Source organism: Hylobates moloch, unplaced genomic scaffold (assembly GCF_009828535.3).
Source record: "Hylobates moloch isolate HMO894 unplaced genomic scaffold, HMol_V3 SCAFFOLD_12, whole genome shotgun sequence".
NCBI lineage: Eukaryota > Metazoa > Chordata > Mammalia > Primates > Hylobatidae > Hylobates > Hylobates moloch.
The window spans coordinates 63,781,494-63,806,492 of NW_026652287.1; the positions used below are offsets into that span (position 1 = coordinate 63,781,494).

The 24,999-nt window shown below is 46.5% G+C and overlaps 1 protein-coding gene and 1 long non-coding RNA gene across 3 annotated transcripts in view; both read right to left on the bottom strand.

Moving 5' to 3' along the window:
• LOC131380870 (uncharacterized) overlaps positions 1-3,728 on the bottom strand; it is a 40,203-nt gene extending 36,475 nt beyond the window's left edge. The window contains exon 1 of the long non-coding RNA XR_009209114.1: positions 3,643-3,728. This is a non-coding gene — a long non-coding RNA (uncharacterized LOC131380870). The remainder of the gene's footprint in view (positions 1-3,642) is intronic.
• A 15,888-nt stretch (positions 3,729-19,616) lies between these two features.
• On the bottom strand, positions 19,617-23,951 carry KRTDAP (keratinocyte differentiation associated protein). Of its 2 annotated transcripts, none has more exons than XM_058426036.1 (6): positions 23,585-23,951; positions 21,093-21,131; positions 20,953-20,994; positions 20,732-20,776; positions 20,003-20,050; positions 19,617-19,757 (listed from the first exon to the last, which is right to left on the bottom strand). In XM_058426036.1, the coding sequence occupies exons 1-6, from the start codon at positions 23,675-23,677 to the stop codon at positions 19,719-19,721; spliced, it is 306 nt and encodes a 101-aa protein (XP_058282019.1). In that variant the 5' UTR covers positions 23,678-23,951; the 3' UTR covers positions 19,617-19,718. The 2 variants fall into 2 exon arrangements, with proteins under 2 accessions (XP_058282019.1, XP_032026396.1); XM_032170505.2 differs by lacking the exon at positions 23,585-23,951 and adding an exon at positions 22,655-22,766.
• Between the last annotated feature and the right edge of the window lie 1,048 nt (positions 23,952-24,999).

Consider the following 24,999-nt stretch of genomic DNA (forward strand, 5'->3'; position numbering starts at 1 on the left):
CACACACCTAGATGGGATGGCCTACTGCACACCTAGGCTAAAATGGTATGGCCTATTGCTCCTACGCTACAAACCATGGTACCATACTGAATATTGTAGGCAACTGGAGCACAATAGTATTTGTGTATCTCAACATAGAAAAGGTAATGCATTGTGCTATGATGTTACAGCAGCTACAATGTCAGTAGGTGATAGGAATTTTCCAGCTCCATTCTAATCATATGGGACCGCCATTGTATGCATACACAGTCTGTCAATGACCAGAATGTTGTTATGTGGTGCATGACTATATATATATAATAATAGCAGCTGAGTGTTTTTGAGACCTTTGTACATGTGAGCACAGAGTTAACCTCTCTGCATACACCGTTCAATGAATTCTTACCAAAGCACAGTGACATAGGTATTGCCATGACTTTTTTTTTACAAAAAGGGAAATTGGCCAGGCACATGGCTCACGCCTGTAATCCCACACTTGGGGAGGATCACTCGAGCCCAGGAGTTCAAGACCAGCTTGGGCAACATGGTGAAACCCTGTCTCTACAAAATATAAAAAAGATTAGCCAGGCATGGTGGCATGTACCTGTGGTCCCAGCTGCTCAGAAGACTAAGGTGGGAGGATGGAGGTTACAGCGAGTTAAGATCGAGTCACTGCACTCCAGCCTGGGCAACAGAGTGAGACCTTGTCTCCAAAAAACAAAACAAACAAACAAAAAAAAGGAACTGAGACTTAGAGTGATTGTGGAATAACTTGTCCTATATCTCACAGCAAATAAGTGGCAGGGCAGGACTAGAACCTGGATCTGTATGACTCCAGAGTCTGAATTCTCAGCCTCTGCTAGGAAAGCATGGATGTGTACACATGTATGTGAAATTCTCAAAGGCTATTAGACAGTCAACAATGGTTACTTAGGAAATTGGGAGGAGGGAAGGTAGGTCAATTTTCTTTTTTTTTCATTAAAAAATGTGTTTTTTAGTGACAGAGTGAGACTGTCACTAAACAACAGTCTGGAGTGCAGTGGTACAATCATACCTTACTGCAGCCTGGAACTCTTGACCTCAAGCAATTGTTTTGCCTCAGCCTCCCAAAATGCTGGGATTACAGGCATAAGCCACTGCACCTGGCCTCATTTTCTGCTTTACATAATTCTGTACTATTTACATTTTTCCCATGAGCATATATTATTTCATAATAAACACATAAAGCCTGGTTTTAAGTTGATTCTGCTGAGGACTAAGCTCTGACTTTTTATCCTGCCCAAATTCCTATCTAAGGGGCCTAGGGAATCATGCCCTAAAAACCATAAATTCTCATCAGATGGGTTTTATTTAACCCTATATATTGTGACTTAATTTCCAATCTTACTCTGGCATAACATTACTTGATAAAGAAGAAAGTCAAAATATTTTACTCCAAAATCATATTTTGAAATGGCCCTGCAAAGCTGTCCTTTGTGGGGAAAATTTGCATCTGTAAAGAATCTCTATCAGCATAACTAGATCTTTTTCTTCCAGGCCCTCCCAATCCTGAAGAGATTAACTAAGAGTCTAGCACCTTTCAAAGGTCTGAATAGGAAATATCTGTCGAAATATTTGTCATCTATTGTCTCTAAGGGCAGCCACTGTAAGACTTCAAAAGAACCTTGGTCTCCACAATCTTTTAACCTGAACATATCATTTCTATCAATCCCAGGTCTTTAGACACACTCAATCGTCAACCAGCAAATGTTTAAATTTACCTATAGCCTGGAAGCCCTGCCCCACTTTGAATTGTCCCATCTTTCTGGACCAAACCAATTTATTTCTTAAATGTATTTGAGGCCAGGCGTGGTGGATCACGCCTGTAATCCCAGCACTTTGGGAGGCCAAGGCAGGCGGATCACGAGGTCAGGAGATTGAGACCATCCTGGCTAACACAGCAAAACCCCGTCTCTACTAAAAATACAAAAAAAAAAAAAATTAGCCAGGTGTGGTGGCAGGCGCTTGTAGTCCCAGCTATTCGGGAGGCTGGGGCAGGAGAATGGTGAACCTGGGAGGCGAGCCTTGCAGTGAGCCGAGATCGCGCCACTGCACTCCAGCCAGGGAGACAGAGCGAGACTCCATCTCAAAAGAAAAAAAAAAATGTATTGATAGATGTTTCATGCCTACCTAAAATTATAAAACCAAGCTGCACCCTGACCACCTTGGGCAAATGTTCTCAGGACCTCCTGGGGGCTGTGTCACAGGGCCATGGTCACTCATAATAAATCTCTTCAAAATATTTTACAGAGTTTGATTCTTTTCATCAACACTGCTCACCAAACATACACAGAGAAGAAAACTCCAATTACTCTAGCATTTAGGCCCTGTTAACTGAGCAACTACTGTGAGCTACACTGAGGGCTAAGCACTTCACATCCAAGACTTCACTGAATCCTCACAACTGGGTCTGGAGGGAGGGTATTTTCATTAACTCCCTTCACAGAGGAGGACCCTGAGGCTCAGGAATGTGAAGTGACCTCCCTAAGGTCACATAACAACTTAGGAACTCAACTCAGGCCTGACTGGTTCCTGAGCCCATGCGTGTAGCTACATTAGTATGTTAGTGGCGCAGAAATGATGACAATGATAATAACAGCAATTTACGTGCTTGCTATGTGCCAGCCCTGTGCATTTCATGTATAATCTCATCACATCTCCATGGCAATCCACGTTTCACAGATGAGGAAACTGAGCATCAGCAGAGAGAAGTCACTTGTTTGCCCAGGGTCATCCAGCAGAATTGAGACTAGAACCCAAACCACTGGCATCCAGCCAGTGGCTCAGACCAAAATCTCAGTAGCCATCCTTGACTCCTCCTTCTTTTTCCTCCATATCTAATCCATTGGTTCTAGTTGGCTTCAGTTTTCAAAATACATTGTTCACTTCTCACTATCTGACTACTGCAGGCCCCGTGAAAGGCACCGCCATCTCTCTTCCAGGCCAGTTTGAAGGACTTCCTACTGAATGCCCTCCCTCCGTTCCTGCCTCTTGCCCCCCCATCCACTCTCTACATTGCAATCAGAGTGATCTTTTTCAACTCTTTTGCTAAATATCTCTCCTGCAACCTTTCTTAGGGTTTTGGGAGACAATTAAGCCCCGCAGAGAATGCTTTGAGTGATTGTTTTCTTGATTTTCCCAAGGATGCTACTAGCTAATACCATTACTTACTACAGTAGGAGATAACCTAATTCATTACATGCAATGGATGCCTTAGAGTCTTAGGGCTTAAGTCTACCGAGAACTGGGTGGAGACAGCTGCAAAAGTTTCCTGTCACACTTCAAATACCAGTGACCATGGCCTACAAGGCCCCTGTGACCTGCCACCCACCACAACTTGACCTCTGCAGGTACATTTCCTACTACCCTTTCCCAAGCACAAGACCTCTTCTCCCTACCTCAATCGTAGAAGTCTCATTGCTGCCTTAGAGCTTTTGCAGGAGTTGTTCCCACCACCCTGAACCCCTGCCCAAGCCATCCAGAGCCTGCTCCTTTTGTCAGTCATTCAGGGCTCAGTTCAAAGGCCACCAGCTCAGAGGGGCCCTCTCAGTCACCTTAATTAAATGCTGCCAATTCCTGCTGTTTTATCCTTTATGGCACTTATTTATCATGACCTGAAAGTACCTTTGTTTGTTCATTCAACAGTTGTATGTCTCCCAAGTTAAGGCTGAGCTCCATGGGGTAGAAACCTTTTCACAGGGAAGAAATCTGTAAAAAATATGTTTAGAGAATCCATCAGATATCTATTATGAGCCAGTCACTGGGTTAGGAGCTTTGCAATGAATCCTTTTATCAACCCCAACATTGTCCAATAGATATACAATGTAACCCAAGGCCAGGCACAGTGGCTCATGCCGGTAATCCCAGCAATTTGGGAAGCTGAGGCAAGAATGACTCTTGAGGTCACCAGTTCGAGATCAGCCTGGACAACACAGCAAGACTCTGTCTCTACAAAAATTAAAAGGGGCCAGGGATGGTGGCTCACGCCTGTAATCCCAGCAATCTGGGAGGCCAAAGCAGGTGGATCACCTGAAGTCAGGAGTTCGAGTCTAGCCTGACCTACATGGTGAAACCCCATCTTTACTAACAATACAAAATTAGCTGGGCATGGTGGCTGGTGCCTGTAATCCCAGCTACTGAAGAGGTTGAGACAGGAGAATCGCTTGAACCCAGGAGGCAGAGGTTGCAGTGAGCTGAGATTACACCATTGCACTCCAGCCTGGGTGACAAGAGCGAAACTCTGTCTCAAAAAAATAAAAGAAATAAAAATAACTTTAAAAAATTAAAAGAAAGAGCCGGGCGCGGTGGCTCACGCTTGTAATCCCAGCACTTTGGGAGGCCAAGGCGGGCGGATCACGAGGTCAGGAGATCGAGACCACGGTGAAACCCCGTCTCTACTAAAAATACAAAAAATTAGCCGGGCGCGGTGGCGGGCGCCTGTAGTCCCAGCTACTCGGAGAGGCTGAGGCAGGAGAATGGCGTGAACCCGGGAGGCGGAGCTTGCAGTGAGCCGAGATTGCGCCACCGCACTCCAGCCTGGGTGACAGAGCGAGACTCCGTCTAAAAAAAAAAAAAAAAAATTAAAAGAAAGAAATATAATGTAAGCTATTGTTTAAAAAATCCAAGCCTCTTGGATTCAAGCGATTCTCCTGCCTCAGCCTCCCGAGTAGCTCCAGGCACCATTTAAAAATCTTTAATTGTCTAATAATCAAATTAAAAGAAGTAAAAAGAAACAGATGAAATTAATATATTTTATTTAAACCAACATGTTCAGAGGATTATCATCCCAACATGTAATTGGTTAATAAAGATATGAACAGATGACAGATGGATAGATCGGAGTGTGTATGTGTGCGTGTGAGCTCCTCCTCTATAGCTTTTCTGGGTTCTGAGAAGCTCAGAGGCTGCATCACTGTTCGGGGACTCAAGGGCTTGCACTTCAAGACCCAGCCTCAGGCCGGGCGCAATGGCTCACGCTTGTAATCCCAGCACTTTGGGAGGCCGAGGCGGGCGGATCACGAGGTCAGGAGATCGAGACCACGGTGAAACCCTGTCTCTACTAAACATACGAAAAAATTAGCCGGGCGTGGTGGCGGGCGCCTGTAGTCCCAGCTACTCGGAGAGGCTGAGGCAGGAGAATGGCGTGAACCCGGGAGGCGGAGCTTGCAGTGAGCCGAGATTGCACTCCAGCCTGGGCGACAGAGCGAGACTGTGTCTCAAAAAAAAAAAAAAAAAAAAAAAAAAAGTCACAGCCTCAATGCCCCAGACACTACATCTCATCTTTCCCGCATTTTCTGTACCTGTCTCCATGTGATGCGCCCTTCAGGGCCTGCATACAGAGAAGGGAGGGCTGTCCTCCCACGAGGCCTCAAGGTGCCTATCAGTGCAGTGGCTCAAACAAAACAGGTGTGACAAAAGGCTAGGAATGCCTCCCAGGGGCTGAGGCACCTCAGGAAGCGTGTTAGAAGAAGTGGACAGTAAAAAGAGAGCATCCGGGCCGGGCGCGGTGGCGCACTCCTGTAATCCCAGCACTTTGGGAGGCCGAGGCGGGCAGATCATGAGGTCAGGAGATCGAGACCATCCTGGATAACACGGTGAAACCCCCGTCTCTACTAAAAATACAAAAAAATACCCGGGTGTGGTGGCAGGCGCCTGTAGTGCCAGCTACTCGGGAGGCTGAGGCAGGAGAATGGTGTGAACCCGGGAGGCGGAGTTTGCAGTGAGCCGAGATCGCACCACTGCACTCCAGCCTGGGCGACAGAGTGAGACTCTGTCTCAAAAGAAAAAAAAAAAAAGGGAGAGAGAAAGAGAAGAGAGCGTCTGAGTCAGGAGCGGTGGCTCATGCCTGTAATCCCAACACTTTGAGAGGCCGAGGCAAGTGGATCACTTGAGGTCAGGAGTTCAAGACCAGCCTGACCAACATGGAGAAACCCTGTCTCTACTAAAAATACAAAATTAGCCGGGTGTGGTGGCGCATGCCTGTAATCCCAGCTACTCGGGAGGCTGAGGCAGGAGAATTGCTTGAACCCGGGAGCTGAGATTGCACCATTGCACTCCAGCCTGGGCAACAAGAATGAAACTGTCTCGAAAAAAAAAAAAGTGTCCAGAACCAGGACGCATGCGCACGTTAGCCCCGACTGGAAGTGCATGAGGACAGAAGGGAAGCAGAAGTTGGGGCTGAGGTGTTCCTGCTGAGAAGAGTGATGAACGCAGATTTTGAAGCTCGGGATCCTGCCCACACCATGGAGCCAAGAGGATCAGAGGAGTCAGCGTTGAACTGGAAATCAAGTTGGAACTGAAAATTGACTTATCCACAAATAGTAAGAACTGTGAATTTGGGCCTCAGGGAGAGGAAATTTTATTCCTAGGCAGGGTCTTCTTGGGAAGGCAGCTGCACGAGGCTTCTCTGAAGTCCAGTAAGGTCTTGGGAGGTTTCATTGAGAAACTGAATACTGAGAACGAAATGCTGAGAAATGAACAGATGCCAAAGCAAAATTTGTTCCAAAAATTGTGCCGTGTTGTAAATGTTTACACTGAATGAATGATACAAAAATATACTCAGGGCAATACAGTTGTGCAGATGATCGGATTTATAAGAGATAACGAGATGACCTGTTAGTGAGAGACATTTTTTTTTTTTTTTGAGATGGCATCTTGCTCTGTCGCCCACACTGGAGTGTAGTGGCACAATCTCGGCTCACTGCAACCTCCACCTCTTGGATTCAAGCGATTCTCCTGTCTCAGCCTCCCGCGTAACTCCAGGCACGTGCCACTGTGCCGAGCTAATTTTTGTGTTTTTAGTAGAGACAGGGTTTCGTCATGTTGACCAGGCTGGTCTGGAACTCCTGACCTCAGGTGATCCACCCACCTCGGTCTCCCAAAGTGCTGGGATTACAGGTGTGAGCCACTGCACCCGGCCAGTGAGACACAGTTTTTAAGTTGTACAGTGAATGACACTTTGTGGTCCCAATCCAGTTAGCCTACCTCTGTGACTCTCTGAAAAATCTCATTTCGAGATAACTTAAGGAGTGAAAATTGAAAGTCTTCCTAGTTTCTGCCCCTATTGGAGAGGGGCCGCAGATGTTCTGTTAGGAATTAGTGAGCAGGATGACTCTGAGAATAAGTCACAAGAGGAATCTGTGATAATTGAACATCCTGAGAGATGTTCTCATCAGATCACCAGTGCTGGCGGGACATCCAGGCTCCATCCCTGATGCTACATTGGGAATGAGTGATGAGGGGTGCTCTGCATGGGGAGTGAGGTTTTTCATAATGTGCGAGGGTTTCTGGCTAGAACAACAAATAAAGCAAGATTAGGTTGGATAATCAGACTGGCAAGGTCTCTTGGAGGAGGTGTCATTGCCACAGAGACCTGGATGAAGTGAGGGAGCAAGGGAAGAAGGGCATGAGTCATGCAGGCAGAGGGAGCGTGGCCTTTTAAAGAGCCCTTAAGGAGGCTGGAATGGGGTGCGGAGGGCTGGAGCAAAGTGATCAAGATGGGAGGGGGAGGTAGGAGATGAGGCCCATAGTAAAATCTATGGGGTTTTATTGTGAAGTAATGGGAAATCATGGGACGGTAGAGAGTAGAGAGAGAGCATGAACTTATTTAACATAAAAAGGGCTTTCGGGGAGGGGTGATAGAGGCTCAATAGGAGGGTAAATACAAAAGCGGTCACTTGTTGTAGGGGGCGCTAAGGAGCATTACCTCAGGTCACCAGCCTGGGAAGCAGACTCAGGTGCAGGTGAGGGAAATGAGGCACGTTTCCATGGGAGAGGCCTGGGGATTTTTGTTTGTTTGGGTTGTCATTGATTTAGGGGAGGAGGACCCAGGAATGTTGTGGTCGGTTGGTCTGTTGGGTGTCAGAAAATGTAGTGGGAGGTCTTAATGGGATGATAGTCATCAAGGGCGGGGTGCTGTGTTCATTTCTCAGGAGCATCTGAGGCCGTTTCACCCTGTTGAAGTTCTCGGGCCGCCTCCACAGTGCCACCATTGTTGGGGTTTGTAATCAAGTAAATCAGGCTCTCAGGAGGGACTGTGTTTAGGAGATAACATGAAGAGCACCCAGTCGGTCACCAGAATTCTCAACCTTGTCCCTCACAGCTGAATGGCTTTGGACAGATTGAAGTTAAGGTGTCTTTATTGTGGTTGCCTTAAAATACTATGTTAGGCTGGGCATGGTGGCTCACTACTATAATCCCAACACTTTGGAAGGCTGAGACAGGAGGATGAGTTGAGCCCAGGAGTTCAGGACCAGCCTGGACAACATAGTGAGACCCCATCTCTACAAAAAAATTTAAAAATTAGCCAGGTGTGGTGGCATGCACTTGAAGTCCCAGCTATGCAGAAGGCTGAGGCAGGAGGATTGCTTGAGCCCAGGAGGTCGAAGCTACAGTGAGCTATGTTTGTGCCTCTGCACTCTGGCCTGAGTGACAGTGTGAGACCCAGTGTCAAAAATAAATAAAATAAAATATTATGCTATGAAGTATTTCAAACACACATAAAGATATGAGAAACCATATTAACAAACCCCTGTGTACGCATCCCTCAGCTTTTTTAATTATTATTATTTGAGACGGAGTCTCGCTCTGTTGCCCAGGCTGGAGTGCAGTGGCACAATCTCGGCTCACTGCAAGCTCCGCTTCCCGGGTTCAAGCAATTCTCCCGTATTAGCCTCCTGAGTAGCTGGGATTACAGGCACATGCCACCATGCCCGGCTAATTTTTGTATTTTTAGTAGAGATAGGGTTTTACCATGTTGCTCAGGCTGGTCTTGAACCCCTGACCTCTTGATCTGCTCACCTCAGCCTCCCAAAGTGCTGGGATTACAGGTATGAGCCACCACACCCGGCCTGCACTCTTATTTTATTGCTGGACAGCTACCATTCCACCATGCGGTCCACCCTATTTTACACATCTATTCTTTTTTTTTTTTTTTTTTTTTTTTTTGAGACACAGTCTCGCTCCATCACCCAGGCTGGAGTTCAGTAGCATGATCTCGGCTCTCAGCTCACTGCAACCTCCACCAGGTTCAAGCAATTCTCCTGCCTCAGCCTCCCAAGTAGCTGAGATTACAGGCACCTGCTACCATGCCCAGCTAATTTTTGTATTTTTAGTAGAGACGGTGTTTCACCATGTTTCCCAGGCTGGTCTTGAACTCCTAGCCTCAAGTGATCCGCCCACCTCAGCCTCCCAAAGTGCTGGGATTACAGACGTGAGCCACCGCACCCAGCCTAGACATCGACTCTTTTATTCATGGTTTCCAGCTTAGAGCTATTCCAAGCACTGCTTCTGTGAAAATCCTTACACCTGCCTCTTTGCATATATATGCAAGAATTTCTTTCTAGTGTATCCCTAGGATGGTCGTTGCCGGGGTGCACCATCCACAACTCTACTGCTATCTTGGTTTTGGCATTCGGGAATCTGATGAGAAACTTCAGTGACAGAAAGTTAAACCCAACCATGCTTTGCCCGTTTGCATTTTATTTTCCTTTCTGTAAAGTGCACATGATAACAATGGCTCCTTCATGAAGTCGTAAGAGTTAAATGAGACCATGAGTGTAAAGTGCTTAACGCGATATCATACACACTGCAGGCGCTCAATACCTGGGAGCTTTTTTTTTTTTTTTTTTTTTTGAGTCTCGCTCTGTCACCCAGGCAAGAGTACAATGGCATGATCTCGGCTCACTGCAAGCTCTACCTCCTGGGTTCAAGCGATTCTCCTGCCTCAGCCTCCTGAGTAGCTGGGATTACAGGCACCAGCCACCATGCCCAGCTAATTTTTTGTATTTTTAGTAGACACAGGGTTTCACTATGTTGGCCAGGCTGGTCTTGGACACCTGACCTCGTGATCCACCTGCCTCAGCCTCCCAAAGTGCTGGGATTACAGGCGTGAGCCACCATGCCCACCCCTGCCCCTCCCTGCCCCCGGCTTTTTTTTTTTTTTTTTTAAGCCAGGGTTTGGTTCAGGCTGGAATGTAGTGTTGCCATCATAGCTCACTGTAGCCTTGAACTCCTTGGGCTAAGTGATCCGCTCACCTCAGCCTCCCAAGTAGCTGGGGCTACAAGCATGCAGCACCATGCCTGGCTAATTTTTTAATGATTTTTTGGAGAAACAGGGGTCTCACTATCTTGCTGAGGCTGGTCTTGAACTCTTGGCCTCAAATGATCCACCTGCCTTGGCCTCCCAAAGCACTAGGATTACAGATGTGAACCACTGCACCCAGCCAACACAAGAAACTAAAATAGTTAAAAATTCTAGGGCTCTGAAGTCTAATAGAACCTGAGTTGAAAGTCTGGCTCTGCTATTTCTTCTGTGGGTGCTCTTGGGAAAGTCACTTCATCTTTATGGGCCTCAGTTTCCTCATCTGTCAGAGAGAGCAAGTGAATACAGTTGCAAATATTATTTCTCTAAGTATGACTCTATCTGAGTCATTATCTAAGTGGAGTTTTATAGCATAATAATAACAGCTACCTTTTATTAACATGAAAAAAACTAGGCTAACATTTACTGAGGTTTTCTTAACCCTTGTGAAGTCTTGCTATTATTCCCACTTTACAAATGATGAAATTTTGGCCCTGACAGAGTAGCCACCCAGAGGTCACGTAGCTAGTAAAGTGGTAGGAACAGAATTTGAAATCAGGTCTGACTGATTTTATAACTCATATTCTAACCGCTAAGTTGTACCACCTTAAATGCCTCCAGCGGATACTTAGCAGTGGTTTCCAAACATTTTTTTTTTTTTTCAAGCGAACTCTTAAATGAAACAGTAGGTTATAAAGTAAGTGAAGGCCAAATTACACCAGTTAAAGCAGGGGTAATGTAGGTAGGGGTTCAATCCTGGCTCTGCCGGGTCCTGGCTGTGTGAGCTTGAACAGATTACAGTCTCCATCATCACTTAATGGTGGAGATACATTTTGAGAAATGAAGAACAGCAGAGTGCACTTACACAAACCTTTATAGTATCGCCTACTCCACACCTAGGCTGTGTGGTATAGCTTATGGCTCCTAGGCTGCAAACCTGCCCAGCGTGTCACTGGACTGAATGCTGCAGGCAACTGTAACACAATAAGCATTTGTGTTTCTAAACATAGAAAAGGTACAGTACAAATATGATATAATCTTTTGGGACCACTGTTGTTTATGCCGTCTGTTGTTCACCGAAACATCATTATACAGAGCATGACTGTACTTATCTCTCTGAGATTCAATTTCTTTGTTTGTAAGATGGGGATAATGATGCCAACCTAATAGGTTTGTTTTGCGGATCAACTGAGATAATATATGCAAAGCACTTGGCATAAAGCCTGGCGCGTGATAAGAACCAAATTAAGAATGGCTGCTATTGAATTGTGGCTGTGGTTGTTACCACCTTCAGGACTGTCTTTACTGACGACGGGATTGAGTGGAAATTTTTCAGCCCCCCATCATCTGACCCAACCTGCATTTCCTCCACGCCTACGGGATAGCCAGGTTGAATGACAGCGTTCCCAGTCCAGAATCCCACACTACCAGTTCTTCATGCTCTGCCCACTGGAGGGCCCTCTTCCCCCCTCCCTCCTCTAAAAGCATACTCTTGAAATTTTTCCAATATTTTAAGAAACTGTTATTGTAGAATATTTCAAAATATGCAAAAATAAAAAAACTAGTATAATGAACCTCGTTTTTAATTAGATAATACCGACCTGATTTCCTGTGTACCCCAACCTGTTCCCCCCACTGGATTATTTTTAAGCAAATCCTAAAGAGTTTATTACTTCCAACATAAATTCATCATTATGTATCTGCAAGGTAAAGACTCTTTTTTAACATAACTACGATAACATTTTCATGTCTAAAAATATAATTTCTTTTTTATTTATTTTTTGATAGTTTCTTTTTTTTAATTTTTTTTTTAGAGACACAGTCTCACTATGTTGCCCAAGCTGGTCTTGAACTCTTGGACTCAAGCAATCCACCCACCTCGGCCTCCCAAATCAAAGAGCTGAGATTACAGGCGTGAGCCGCCATGCCCAGATCAAAGATGATAATTTCTTATTATCAATATGTCCGTGTTCAGGTTTCCTTCATCGTCTCCTAAATCTTTTTCTCTCCCAGTTGGTTTGTTCAAATTAGGATATAGACAAGATTCATATGTTGCATTTAAGTGATGTGTCCCTTCAATCAACTTTTTTTTTTTTTTTCTGAGTCTCATTCTGTCACCCAGGCTGGCATGCAGTGGCACAATCTTGTCTCACTGCAACCTCTGCCTCCCAGGTTCAAGACATTCTCCTGCCTCATCCTCCCGAATAGCTGGGAATAACAGGCGTGCACCCCCACACCCAATTAATTTTTGTATTTTTAGTAGAGACAGGGCTTCACCATGTAGGCCAAGCTGGTCTTGAACTCTTGACCTCAGGTGATCCACCCCCCTCGGCCTCCCAAAGTGCTGGGAATACAGCCGTGAGCCACCATGCCCGGCCCCATCAATTTTTATCTTTTTTTCCCCCTTTCTCTTTTTTTCTATGGTGGTGTTTTTTGTTTTGTTTTGTTTTTTTGTTTGTTTGTTTTTTTGGACGGAGTTTCGCTCTCGTTGCCCAGGCTGGAGTGCAATGGTGCAATCTCGGCTCACTACAACCTCCACCTCACCCTGGGTTCAAGCAATTCTCCTGCCTCAGTCTCCCAAGTAGCTGGGATTACAGGCATGTGCCACCACACCTGGCTAATTTTGTATTTTTAGTAGAGACAGGGTTTCTCCATGTTGGTCAGGCTGGTCTCGAACTCCCTACCTCAGGTGATCTGCCCACCTCAGCCTCCCAAAGTGCTGGGATTACAGGCGTGAGCCACCGTGCCTGACTTTTCTGCAGTGTTTTTGTTGAAGAAACTGGATTATCAGTTTTCTAGATTTCTCACGGGAAATGCCAAGGTTGGGGGTAGTTATTAATGTCTTTCCTGTAGAATCCTTTACTGCGTTCCTCTGTGCCTTTTCATCCCCCTGCAAACTGGTAGTTAGATCTAGAGTCTAGAGTTTTAATCAGGTTTGGAGTTGATTTTTGGCAAGAATGCTTCCTATGTGGGGCCCTGTGCTTTCTGTTGCATCAGGTCTGCAGAAGCTTGTCTCTTCTCTCTCTGGGTGTTGGATAGATCCATGGGCTCACAGGTTGTGAGCCTGATCCACCACCATAAATTTCCCCGTCAGCATTTCACCTGCCGGGTTTGGCAGTCATTAATGTGAAGGGATTAGCATGTGCCACTCCAAAGTATGCTGCTTTAGCATACGGATTATTTTGAGTGGAAGGTAATTAAGAAGCAGCAGACAGAAGAGGAACTCTCTGTCCTCTCCCTTTCTGCCTAAAGCAGGGCGTACACTTCCCATCAGGTAGAGGAGATAACTCAACGCTGGAGACTTGAATCTGCATAAGCAAATCTTGCTAAATAACCTTTATCTTCCATTAATTTCCCCTGTATATTTTACTTACCTTCCCGCAATTTACCTCACCTGGATGTCCAAATCCCTTTTTCATCGTTTTTTCACTTTTCCACAATTTTTTTTTTTTTTTTTTTTTAGACAGAGTCTCACTCTGCCGCCAAGTCTGGAGTACAGTGGTGTGATCTGGGCTCACTGCAACCTCCACCTCCCGGGTTCAACGGATTTTCGTGCCTCAGCTCCTGGGTAGTTGGGATTACAGGTGTGCATCACCATACCCGGCTAATTTTTTTGTATTTTTAGTAGAGATGGGGTTTCACCATGTTGGCCAGGCTGGTCTCGAACTCATGACCTCAAGTGATCCACTTTCCTCAGCCTCCCAAAGTGCTGGGATTACAGGCATGAACCACCATGCCCAGCTTACTTTTCCACGATTTATCACCCTTTGTTAAAACGGTATATGAGCCTCAAGCCTGGCCACTTCTTTAGGTTTTCACTTATTTTCTGTGAAGCTCCTGGATGCATGCATAATAAGCCTTTTCTCCTGCTAATCTATCTTTTGTTAATTTTTTTTTTTTTTAAGATGGAGTCTCACTCTGTCGCCCAGGCTGGAGTACAGTTGTGTGATCTCAGCTTACTGCTACCTCTGCCTCCCAGGTTCAAGCAATTCTCCTGTCTCAGCCTCCTGAGTAGCTGGGACTACAGGCATGTGCCACCATGCCCAGCTAATTTTTGTATTTTCAGTAGAGATGGGGTTTCACCATGTTGGTCCGGCTGGTCTCGAACTCTTGACCTCAGGTGATCCACCTGCCTCGGCCTCCCAAAGTGCTAGGATTACAGGCGTGAGCCACTGCGCCTGGCCTCTTTTGTTAATGTAATTAGCATGCCACAGCCACTGAACCTAAGACAGTAGAAAAAAAATGGTTTTTTCCTTCCCTACAGATGCTAGCCTACATTCATTATTTTATTAAATTTTGAAAAATGAAAATATTCTATTATTTCTTTTGCATTTATTAGCTTCAAATTCTTGTATAAAGAAAAATTGTGCCAGCTGGGCATAGTGGCGCATGCCTGTAATTCCAACACTTTGGGAGGCCAAGGCCAGAGGATCACTTGAGGTCAGGAGTTGAAGACCACCTTGGGCAACATAGCAAGACACCCATCCTACAAAAAATTTAAAAATTTACCAGGTGTGATGGCTTGTGCTTGTAGTTCCAACTACTCAGGAGGCTGAGGCAGGAGGATTGCTTGAGCCAGGGAGGTGAAGGCTGCCTCCAGCCAAGATCATGCCACTGCACTCCAGACTGGGTGAAAGAGCAAGACGCTGTCTCAAAAAAAAAAAAAAAAAAAAAGAGAGAGAGAGATAAATTGTTTACCCTGAAGTATATATATAGTTCATAGAGGAAAGTAAGGATGAATCCTTGATTCATTTCCTTTATTTACCGGTTTTTTAAATGAGTTGATTCCCACAAGCCTCCCAAAGTAATCAGTTTGGCTTTGGTTTTTAGTCCCTTTATGTCCTGGCTGAGTATGACAGGGACTTTTTTTTTTTAAGTTCGTTTATAAATGCCAAACTCAAAGTGACTTTCCCTAGTTTTCTTACCCTGGTGCAAAACTATCTCCTCCCTTCCGTCAGATTTAAACATATCGCTCTAAGGTATCTAGTGCCTTCTCTCTGTGTGCTTCCTTTATCCTAAGTATCAACTGGATCATAACTCCTCGAAGGCCTTCTGCATAGCACTCAACATCATGCCTAAGGCCATGCTTCTCAAACGTTATTCCACATGTGAATCATCCAGGGGCAAGGGTCTTGTTAAAATTCTGATGCATTAGCTCTGGTGAGCAGAGCTTCTGCATTTCTAGCAAGCAAGCACCAAGTGATGCTGATGCCGCTGGCTAGGGGACCACACTCTGAGTAGCAAAAGGGTGTGGTAAATGTGAGAAATCAGTTTCATTCACTCAGTTAAGAGGCACCTACTCTGGGTCAGTGCATGGACTAGGCCCTACCACTTTACAATGCAAAGCGTTTTTTGGTGTTTGTTTGCTTTACTAGAAAATTTTGATTTTAATTTATTCTTTTGAATATGTAATTTGCACATGGTAAAACATTTTTGTTCATAAAATCCAAAAGGGTACACAGTGAAAATATCTAACTTTCCAAAAGTGATCACTGTTACTTCTCAAGTTTTATTCCAGATAATAGCAGATAATATGCAGATAATAGCATATATTTGTACCATATCTTTATTTTAACCACATGACAGCATAATGATCTGCCACTTTCTTTTTTTCATTTTACTCTATCTTGGAGATTGTTTCATAGCTCAGTGTGTATCTCTACATCCTCTTGAACAGGTAGTATAGTATCCATACAAGATGCATTTGTTGGCCAGGCATGGTGGTTCACACCTGTAATCCCTGCACTTTGGGAGGCCAATGCAGGTGGATCACCTGAGGTCAGGAGTTCAAGACCAGCCTGGCCGATGTGGCAAAACCCCATCTCTACTAAAAATACAAAAATTAGCCAGACATGGTGGCAGGCACCCATGCAGAAGATGTAATCCCATCTTCTCAGGAAGCTGAGGCAGGAGAATCGTTTGAACCCAGGAGGCAGAGGTTGCAGTGAGCCGAGATTGCACCACTGCACTCCAGCCTGAGCAACAGAGTGAAACTCCGTCTCAAAAAAAAAAAAAAATTGCATTTGTTGTTGTTTTTATAAAGTATAAAATGAAGAGTGACTACTTCCTGCCTTTTATTAAATAAAGGTTATTTAATAAGATTTGCTTATGCAGATTCAAGTCTCCAGTGTTGAGTTATCTCCTCTACCTAATGGGAAATGTACAGGTCATCCCCAGGGAGAACAGGTGCTGTGTCTTCCATTCTTTGAATCCCCTGAATGGCCTGACCCATGTTTGTGCATTTTGTCAATTTCACATGATCTAGCATACATCTGTCACTCATGTGCGCAGCTTGTCTACACTTCACTTTGTCTTTTTCTTTTTGGTTCAGATTGCAGTCTCTCTAGACTCCAATTGTTTCTTGACTGTGTATTCTGTCAGCACTTGCAAATTCATCTGGTGTTCTCTGGCTTTAATAACATGTTATTGTGAAATACAACATGCATAGGTGTGTATAAAATGTACGTATTTAAAGAAGAACTGAAACATGATATAGAAGTGGCTTCTGTCACCCCCCCCATCTCCTATGTGCCACTCTCCTATCACATGGGATCTCTCCATCTAAGGGGCAACTACTATCCTGATTCTGGGTTAATCTTAAGTTCTCTGACTTTCCTTTTTGAAGTGGTTCTCAGGCTTTAGTGAATCAGACTTGCTTAGAGGGCTTGTTAAAACACAGATTGCTGCGCCCCGCCCCTGGTTTCGCATTTAGTAGATCTGAAGTGGGGCCAAAGAATTTGCAATTCTTTTCAGTTCCCAGGGGATCCTGGTGCTGCCAGCCTGGGGACCACATTTTGAGAACTACCGCCTTATCTCAGAGATACTCTTAACTTGTGTATCATGACTCCTAGTCCCCTGCGGGTGCTTTACTCCTCCCCTAAAACCTAGTCACTCGATGGGTGTCCATTAAGCACCTCCCCTCTTCTTCCTGTACTCCATTTCCTATCACTTGGTTTGTGAGTGCACAATCTTCACTAAGTATTTCAATTGATTGTGGCATTTCACCAGTGTCCATAGTTTTCTTCTCTGTTGGTCATCCCATTTATAGCTTTCCTCTCCTTTGTGTGTATTGGAAGGAAGAGCATAAGCAACATTTTTTTTTTTTTGACAGAGTCTTGCTCTCTCACCAAGGCTGGAGTGTAGTGATGCAATTTTAGCTCACTGCAACCTCCGCCTCCCAGATTCAAGTGATTCTTGTGCCTCAGTCTCCTGAGTAGCTGGGATTACAGACATGCATCCCCACACCCGGCTCATTTTTGTATTTTTAGTAAAGATGGGGTTTCACCATGTTGGCTAGGCTGGTCTCGAACTCCTGACCTCATGTGATCCGCCCACTTAATTTTGTGTTTTTAGTAGAGATGGGGTTTTGCCATGTTGCCCAGGCTGGTCTCGAACTCCTGACCTCAAGTGATACACCCGCCTCGGCCTCCCAAAGTGCTGGGATTACAGGTATGAGCCACCGTGCCCGGCCAGGAACACTTACATGTCTTATTCACCTGGTCTGTAAGCGCCTTGAAAGTAGGAACCAAGTTTAATTTCCCTTGTAGTCCACTTCCTCAATTAAACTGCAGTTGATGGTTTACAAACGCAGTTGCTTATAAAGGCCAAAGGCAATGTAAACAAGTGAAGCTTGCCAAGTAGAAACTTCCCTGGAAGCCATGTCCTGTGTAAAGAGGGCAGCTGCAACTTGGCTTTAAGCCAGTCGCAGGTCCACTGTACTCTAATCTTCCCAGTTTTCAAGAGAAACTAGAAATAATTCCAACTAGTTTAGTATTTTAAGTACACAAATTGGGTCAGAGAAAATACATCTACAGGAAGCAAAACTAAATCCATTTCATGTTTCAAGATCTTTGCAGTGGATGGATGGATGGATGGATGGATGGATGGATGGATGGATGGATGGATGGATGGATGGATGGGGTGGGTGGGTGGATGGATGGATGGGTGGGTGGGTGGGTGGATGGAGGGATGGGTGGGTGGGTGAGTGGATGGATGGGTGGGTGGGTGGGTGGGTGGATGGATGGGCGGGTGGGTGGATGGATGGATGGATGGGTGGGTGGGTGGATGGAGGGATGGGCGGGTGGGTGGGTGGGTGGATGGATGGATGGATGGGTGGGTGGGTGGGTGGATGGATGGATGGGTGGGTGGGTGGATGGATGGATGGATGGTGGGTGGATGGAGGGATGGGTGGGTGGGTGGGTGGATGGATGGATGGATGTGTGAGTGAATGAGTGAATCTGGATCATTGTGGCAGCTCTCTGGTTGAAACTGGGGGAGTAGAGATACACCATCTACTATATGCCTGGCCGTGTGCAAGGGGCTTTACATACTTATCTCATTTGACCTTCATAACAACACCACAGAGTGGTTATCATTCTTATTTATTTCCATACTCATTTCACAGATAAAGAAACAGAGGCTTAGGAAGACTCAAGGTCACACTGCTAGTTTTCTTTATTTAGAGCCTACCTAATTCCAAAAAAAAAAAGGATTTCAGATGGGCTCATGTGATTTAAGCTGGGTCCTGAACTTTGGATTTCAGATAGCTCTGTTATACAAAATCACCACTACAAAGGGAATCAGGTTTTCAGAAGGTAGGTGGGAGAGAATGCCAACAGGTCAGGGAGTAGGTTTGATTTGTGAAAGGAAAATAAAAACTTGGGACCCCAATTCACTCTGTCGAAAGGAAAAAAGATAAGCTGAAAGCTGAGACATGCCAGAAGCTGCCTTTCCTTTTGTTCCTAAACAGATAGCTACAGGTAAAAGGTTAACTATCTCAACAGATAGCTACTCTATGTTCACCATATCTTATGTAAAGTGCTGGATTTACTGAGCATGAGACAAATATATAATGGACTATTCCCCTACCTGCCCCTTTTCTCTTATAACATGTGGATTCAGTAATGTGACCATGCCCTCCCTCTTTCCCTGCTTTTCCCCTTTAAATACTGAAGCTCTCAAAATCATCTTTGGAGAAAGGCACAGACCACAGACTGCTCCTCTGATTCTGTATTTTTTCTCCCGGGCATTGTTCTTAACCTTAGCAAAATAAACTTCTAAACTGATTGAGACCTGTCTCAGATAGTTTTTGGGTTACAAACTGGCAACCCATGAATGGCCTGAGTGGAGGTGGCCCTGACCTCTGACAAATCTATCGGTGCTTGGTACTGGTTTGAGCTGTCTTTATTGCTCAAACCAACAGGACAGTTTTCTGGGTCCAGGAGCTCCCCCTTAAGAGAATGAGACCTGTCTCAGATACTTTTTGGTTTAGCGATTTCTTGAGCATCTTACTAAGCAAGTCATAGCTTCGTGCTCCTCAAGGATCCCAGCCAACACTAAGGAGCTAAGACACAAGCGGGTCTCTTGCCATCTTGGTGTGTCCTTTATATTTCCTCCTGTCTCCCTACTTACTCTCCTCTTGGAAGTCAAGATTTCTACCTATCAGCCTTGGGGCTCATTCCATCTTAATTCCTTTGTAAAGCCCAGTAGGAGGACAGAGACACAGATACAAGAGCTGTTGGATGGAAAATGTTTTATTGGAGTTCCTGAGCCAGGAAAGAGTTATGGTAGGTTGAGAATCAGCGCTCACGCTAGCCCCCTCTTCCAGTGGAGGTCATGGTCACTGGGCATCAGGAGTTGCACTCCTCAGTCCTTTCAGCTAGAGGGAGAGGGGTCAGGGTTAGATGGGGAACCCCTGGGTGCCCAGTATAAGATGGCACGGATGGAAAGGAATTTCTGCCTCGGTGTGAGTTCCCGTTCTCCTCTACATGTAGTAGCTAAGACCTCCCTTCAGTTTGGTGAGAAGGCTGATCCTCCTTTCCCTGTCCCCACTCTCTCTCCCATATCCTCTGCTTCTTCCCTTACCCCCAAGCTCCATATCCTCCTAATGCCCACACCTCTTACCTTAGGAAAGGCATCCCAGTTGAGGAAAGGAAGTTTCCTTTTGATAGACTAAAAGAAAGAAAGAGAAAGAGAGTGATGTGTTGCAGGTCAGCCAGACATGGATCGGTAAGCATTCCCTTAATGCACTCCCACAGTAACCATAGTAACAATAATGTCATTGTTTTGTCATTACTTTATCAAGAGCTAATATTTCCTGAGGCCTTAGTCTGTGTCTGCCTTGCACGGGCTGCTCTACAAGCATGATTTCAGTGGGTTTTTACAGCAACCTTTTGTGGTGCGAATTGTCATCATCCCCACATCACAGAGGAAGCGGAGGCCAAGGGAGCTGAAGACGTTGGCATGAGGACATGTGAAAAGTCAGTGCAGAGTCAGGAGACGCGGGCCTCAGCTCTGTCGCTGACTTTGCCTTCTAAGGGCGGGTGGGCCTCAGTTTTTCCATAGAAGATGAGGGGATTCAAATAAAATCTTGACCGATTAGGCTCTTCCCCTTCTGCAATTGTCCTTGAGGTCCTGCTCCTCCACCGCCATCTTAGGAAAACACGGGTAGCCAGGACTGGCGCTGGGGGAAGCTTTCTTCCGTTGACAGTCCATTGGGCAGCATCCAGGTAGGGCAGTCACTCCCTCCCAGAGATCAGGAACCAACCTATACATTTAAAGCCAAAATGTGCGGCCACTACCCTGGGATGACTGCAGACAACCGAGGAGGGCAAGGGGCGCCCGAGCACTCACCTCAAAGAGGGCGTGCCAGTTCAGGAACTCATCAGCCTTAAAAGCCTGAGGAGGAAGTGAGACAGCAGAAGCAGGTCAGCTCCAGGGGAGGCCAGAGCTTAGCCCCCAGCCCTCTGGAGAAGGTGAAGGAACCGTGGCAGCTTTGCAAGCTCTCTACCAAGGCGTTTATCCCCTCTGTCATGAGGGTATTCGTGGGGGTAGCACCAGAGAAGCGTACTCACAGATCGCAATTTGTCGATGTTCAGAAACGGGGTGTTAAAGGCCTAGGCAGAAAGGCAGGGTGTTAGGAAAGTTGCTAAGAAGCAAAAAGAGAGAGAGGACAGACTCATGCCTGGAGGGCCAGGGAAAACAGACGGCTTACCTCGGGTCGCGACGCATAATTCTCAATGGTGCTTTCTTCCTGGAAAAGGAGAGGGAGAAAAGGAGGCAGGTGGTCACGTGATGCCGGGGCCCTCGCCCACATCCCTCTCTGCCAGCTCTGCCTTCATCCACAGCCCAGTCTCCGAAAGAATGCAACCCATTCGCCACCATGGTCTCCGTTCCAGTCGCGCACATGGTTGGCAGATGTGCAGGGTGAGGAGGGGGAATTGGAGAATGGTACATGTAAGCAGTGTCACCATGGGCAGCAGGCAGAAAGCCTGGAGCCGAGCATTCCTCTCCGGAAAAGCTAGCTAGTGCTGTCCTGCAGTTGACTTAAGTCTAAGAGGTGGGGTGTTCTGGAGACACCCACGCTCAGTCCATATAGCTGGGTGGGAAAGATTTGCGCGCAGGTGGGAGCCCAGCTGCTGAGGTGACCTGCCTGCCTCTCACTGATGGAGATTGCTTTGCTTTGTGGCTTTATTGCCACCACTGTTGGAAGCTCCATTATCCCCCTCCATGGGGACCCCACCCCAGGCCTCAGTGTGTCCCATCGTGTCCTCCCCATGACAGAGCCCAACAGGGAGCCCGCAGGCTGGATCCAGATGCTCAGATCTCATAAAAATTTGCCTCGTTTGTTTTTTGGTTTGAATTAGACATTTTGAATTAGTAAGAATTCATAAATCATCCAGATTTCTAGTTTCCCTTGAAAAATTTAAAACTCTAGGCACATCTTCCCACTCCATGGCGTCAGGTGGGGTAAAAGTTGCCCTTTCAGACTGGGAAAGTTGGCCCCACTTCACCTGAGGCCCCGACAGCCGCCCAGCTCAGTGACACCACTGGCTTGGTCCTCAGCAGCTGAGCATGTGTCCCTGTCTTAGACTTTTAAATCCGGAGTAGGCATCAGGATTCCTCTCTGGCTGAGGACTGGATGGTAAAGATTCTCACTGTGGCCTGTGCTCCAGAGACAGTAGGGAGCCACCCGTCACCTGGGCATCGCTCCCAGGGGCACAAATGAAGCAAACAGCAGCTAAGCAGGAGTGTCTCCAGAACACCCCAGCCCCACTTCTCTTCAAGTTAAGTCAGCTGCAGGCAGAACTAGCTAGTTTTTTGCTTTGCTCCACCCTCTCCACCTGCTGCCCATGTAGACGCAGGCCTGGGTTTGGAGCTACTCTGCCTCACATTGCCGCTCTATAGTTCCCCCTCTTCCCCTGCACATCCCCAGGCATGTGTGCAGCTGGAACGGAATGGGTGAACATTCTGAGGGCCCATGGTGGAGATCATCTGAACCCAGACCACCCACTCAGTCCTGTCTCCTCCCCAGGTTCAGTACACGAGCCTCCCCAACACACTTCACCATCCCTTCCAGAAAGAGGAGCATCTCTGCCCCAAATGTCTCCCCAGGGATGCTCTGTTCCCTCCTCCCTTCCTCAGAGCCCCAGTTTCTTCCGCCTCCATCAGAATCCAAAACTAAGAGCCACTTATCCAGGAATGGACAGGAGGTAGAGAGATGGAGGGGTAGGTGGGTAACACGTATAAGAATAAAAATGCAGGTGATGTGCTCACCTCAGGACCACCCAGGGTAGCTCCCCGGGCAGAGTGGAGCACCAGGAGGGAGAGGAGCACCACAGCAGGAAGGACCGGGATCTTCATGGCGTCAAGTTTGGGGTGCTCTGAGGCGGGGCCTCAGTGCTTGCTCTTTATATTGCCAAGGAGGCAGATGAGCACAAAAATGGGGCCCCCACCCCACTGACTCACCCCCAGATCCTGTCACCCACCCCTGGGGCTCTGGGAGGGGGAGGCATGGACTGTTCCTCATTTGCCTCAGATTTCTCAATTCGCATTCTGCCCCAGGCACGTGGAAGGTAACACTGCAATGGGTCTCTTCATGCAGATGGGGCCGGGACAGAGACAGGTTGGACCTGTCCCTCCGAGGGATTGGCAGTGGTACCCAAGTAACCTCTTCTTTTGTCTTTGTCTCTTTTCATTATATCCCTCATTCCTCTCTTAGAATTCAGGCTTTTTTTTTTTCTTTTTTCTTTTTTTTTTTTTTTGACAGGCTCTCACTCGTTGCCCAGACTGGAGTGCAGTGGTGTGATCATGGCTCACTGCAACCTTGACCTCCTAGGCTCAAGCAATCCTCCCACCTCAGTCTCCCTAGTAGCTGGGACTAGAGGCACGCATCACCTCACCTAGCTAATCTTTTTATTTTCTTGTAGAGATGTTGGAGCTTTTTTTTTTTATTTTCTTGTGGAGATGAAGGTGTCTCGCCATGTTGCCCAAGCTGGCCTCAAACTCTGGACTCAAGTGGTCTGCCTGCCTTGACCTCCCAAAGTGCTGGGATTATAGGTGTGAGCCTGCGCTCCACACTCATTCAGCCCTTTTTTTCCACCCTACCAAAATCTATGTAAACTCTTTAGCTTGGCATTGAAGGCAGTCCATGCTCTGAATTCAACCCACCTTTATAAATTCTTCCTTTACTAGCTTTGTACATACCTCACATTCTGGCCAAATTGGACTCCTTACCAACTGTATCCTTCTTTTTCCCTCTTCGGAGCATCCAGCCATGCTGTTCCTTATTCCTAACATGGCCTTCTCTCATCTCCAGTTCTCAGAACCCAACACTCATCTTGCATGAAGCTTCCCAGATTTTTCCTGCAATGCCCAGTCCCTCTCTCCATACCTTTCCTTTCACAGAATTCCCATATTCATTCGTTTGTATGTCTCTGGCATTGTATCTAAGTAAGTCATGTTCTTGCCTTGTTTCCCTTTTAGAATATCAAGTTCCTTGAGGTCAGGAGCTGTATCTTGATCAGCTTTACATCCCCCTAGAACCATGGCTCACACAGAACCCAGGTGGAGTCAGCATTGGTCAGATATGATATGTTAGACTTAGTATTCAGGCATCCTTCTGCCACGCTGTGCATTTTCCTTCCATGGGGCTGAACCCTTCCATTTTCCAACTGCCCATCTTTTACTCTTGGGTCTTCAGAGAAATGACTGTCTTGAGCTAAGACGACAAGGAACAGGGAAACAAAAAACAGGTCTTACAGTGCCCAACTGGAGATGGGATCCAGGTACCCTGAACTTGGAGTGCCCACTCCATGTCATTGCCCCTAACCCACCTCGCCCCACCCCCAGTTTGGAAGTTGGATCACCTCACTGTGACACAATATCCTAGCCAAGCAGCCTTCTCCACAGTGAGGTTCAGGTGGCCAAACCGGCTCCTGCTGTAATAGGGAGGGGCTGGGACATGGACCGGTGCTGTCAGGGCAAAGAAGACCTTATCAACACAACCTGATGCAATGCACGGTGGCGGCGGCCCTGGGTGGGAGGGCTGGACAGCGTCCATGAACAACCTTTACGAACACCAGAAGCTGGGCACCTCGGCTCCATCCTCACGCTGCCCCCACACCCCAGTCCCAGACATCCTCTTCAGCCTCCTCTGATTTTATAATGGCAGCTTCCCCTTTGCAGAGCTACCTGAGGGAACACTGCTTAGAGAACACTCCCTTAGCCCAGATGGCCGCAGAGTAGTGGATGTCACAGAGTTGGTGCTCCTGGAGGGGACGAGTTAGAGAATGACTGAGGTGGGTGGAGCACCTCCCAAAAGGTTTTCTGGAGGACACAAGTTCTGTGTAATGAATCCTTGTTAATTAACAAACAGTAACTGAAAAAGCTCATTAGCCACCGTGCCATCCGCATAGGGTCAACTCCAGGGAGTGAAGAATCAGACAATAGAGAACTGATGTTGTATAATCAGCTACGATTTGACAGGCAGGTGAGGGGACCCGGTGCCAGTTTTGGCCTGGGTGATCTAGAGCATCGGACAATCCAACACCGTCTTCTGTTTGGCTCTAGAGTCTAGTCTGTGATTTTCCTTTGACAATAAATTGCCCTCCCTATGTTTT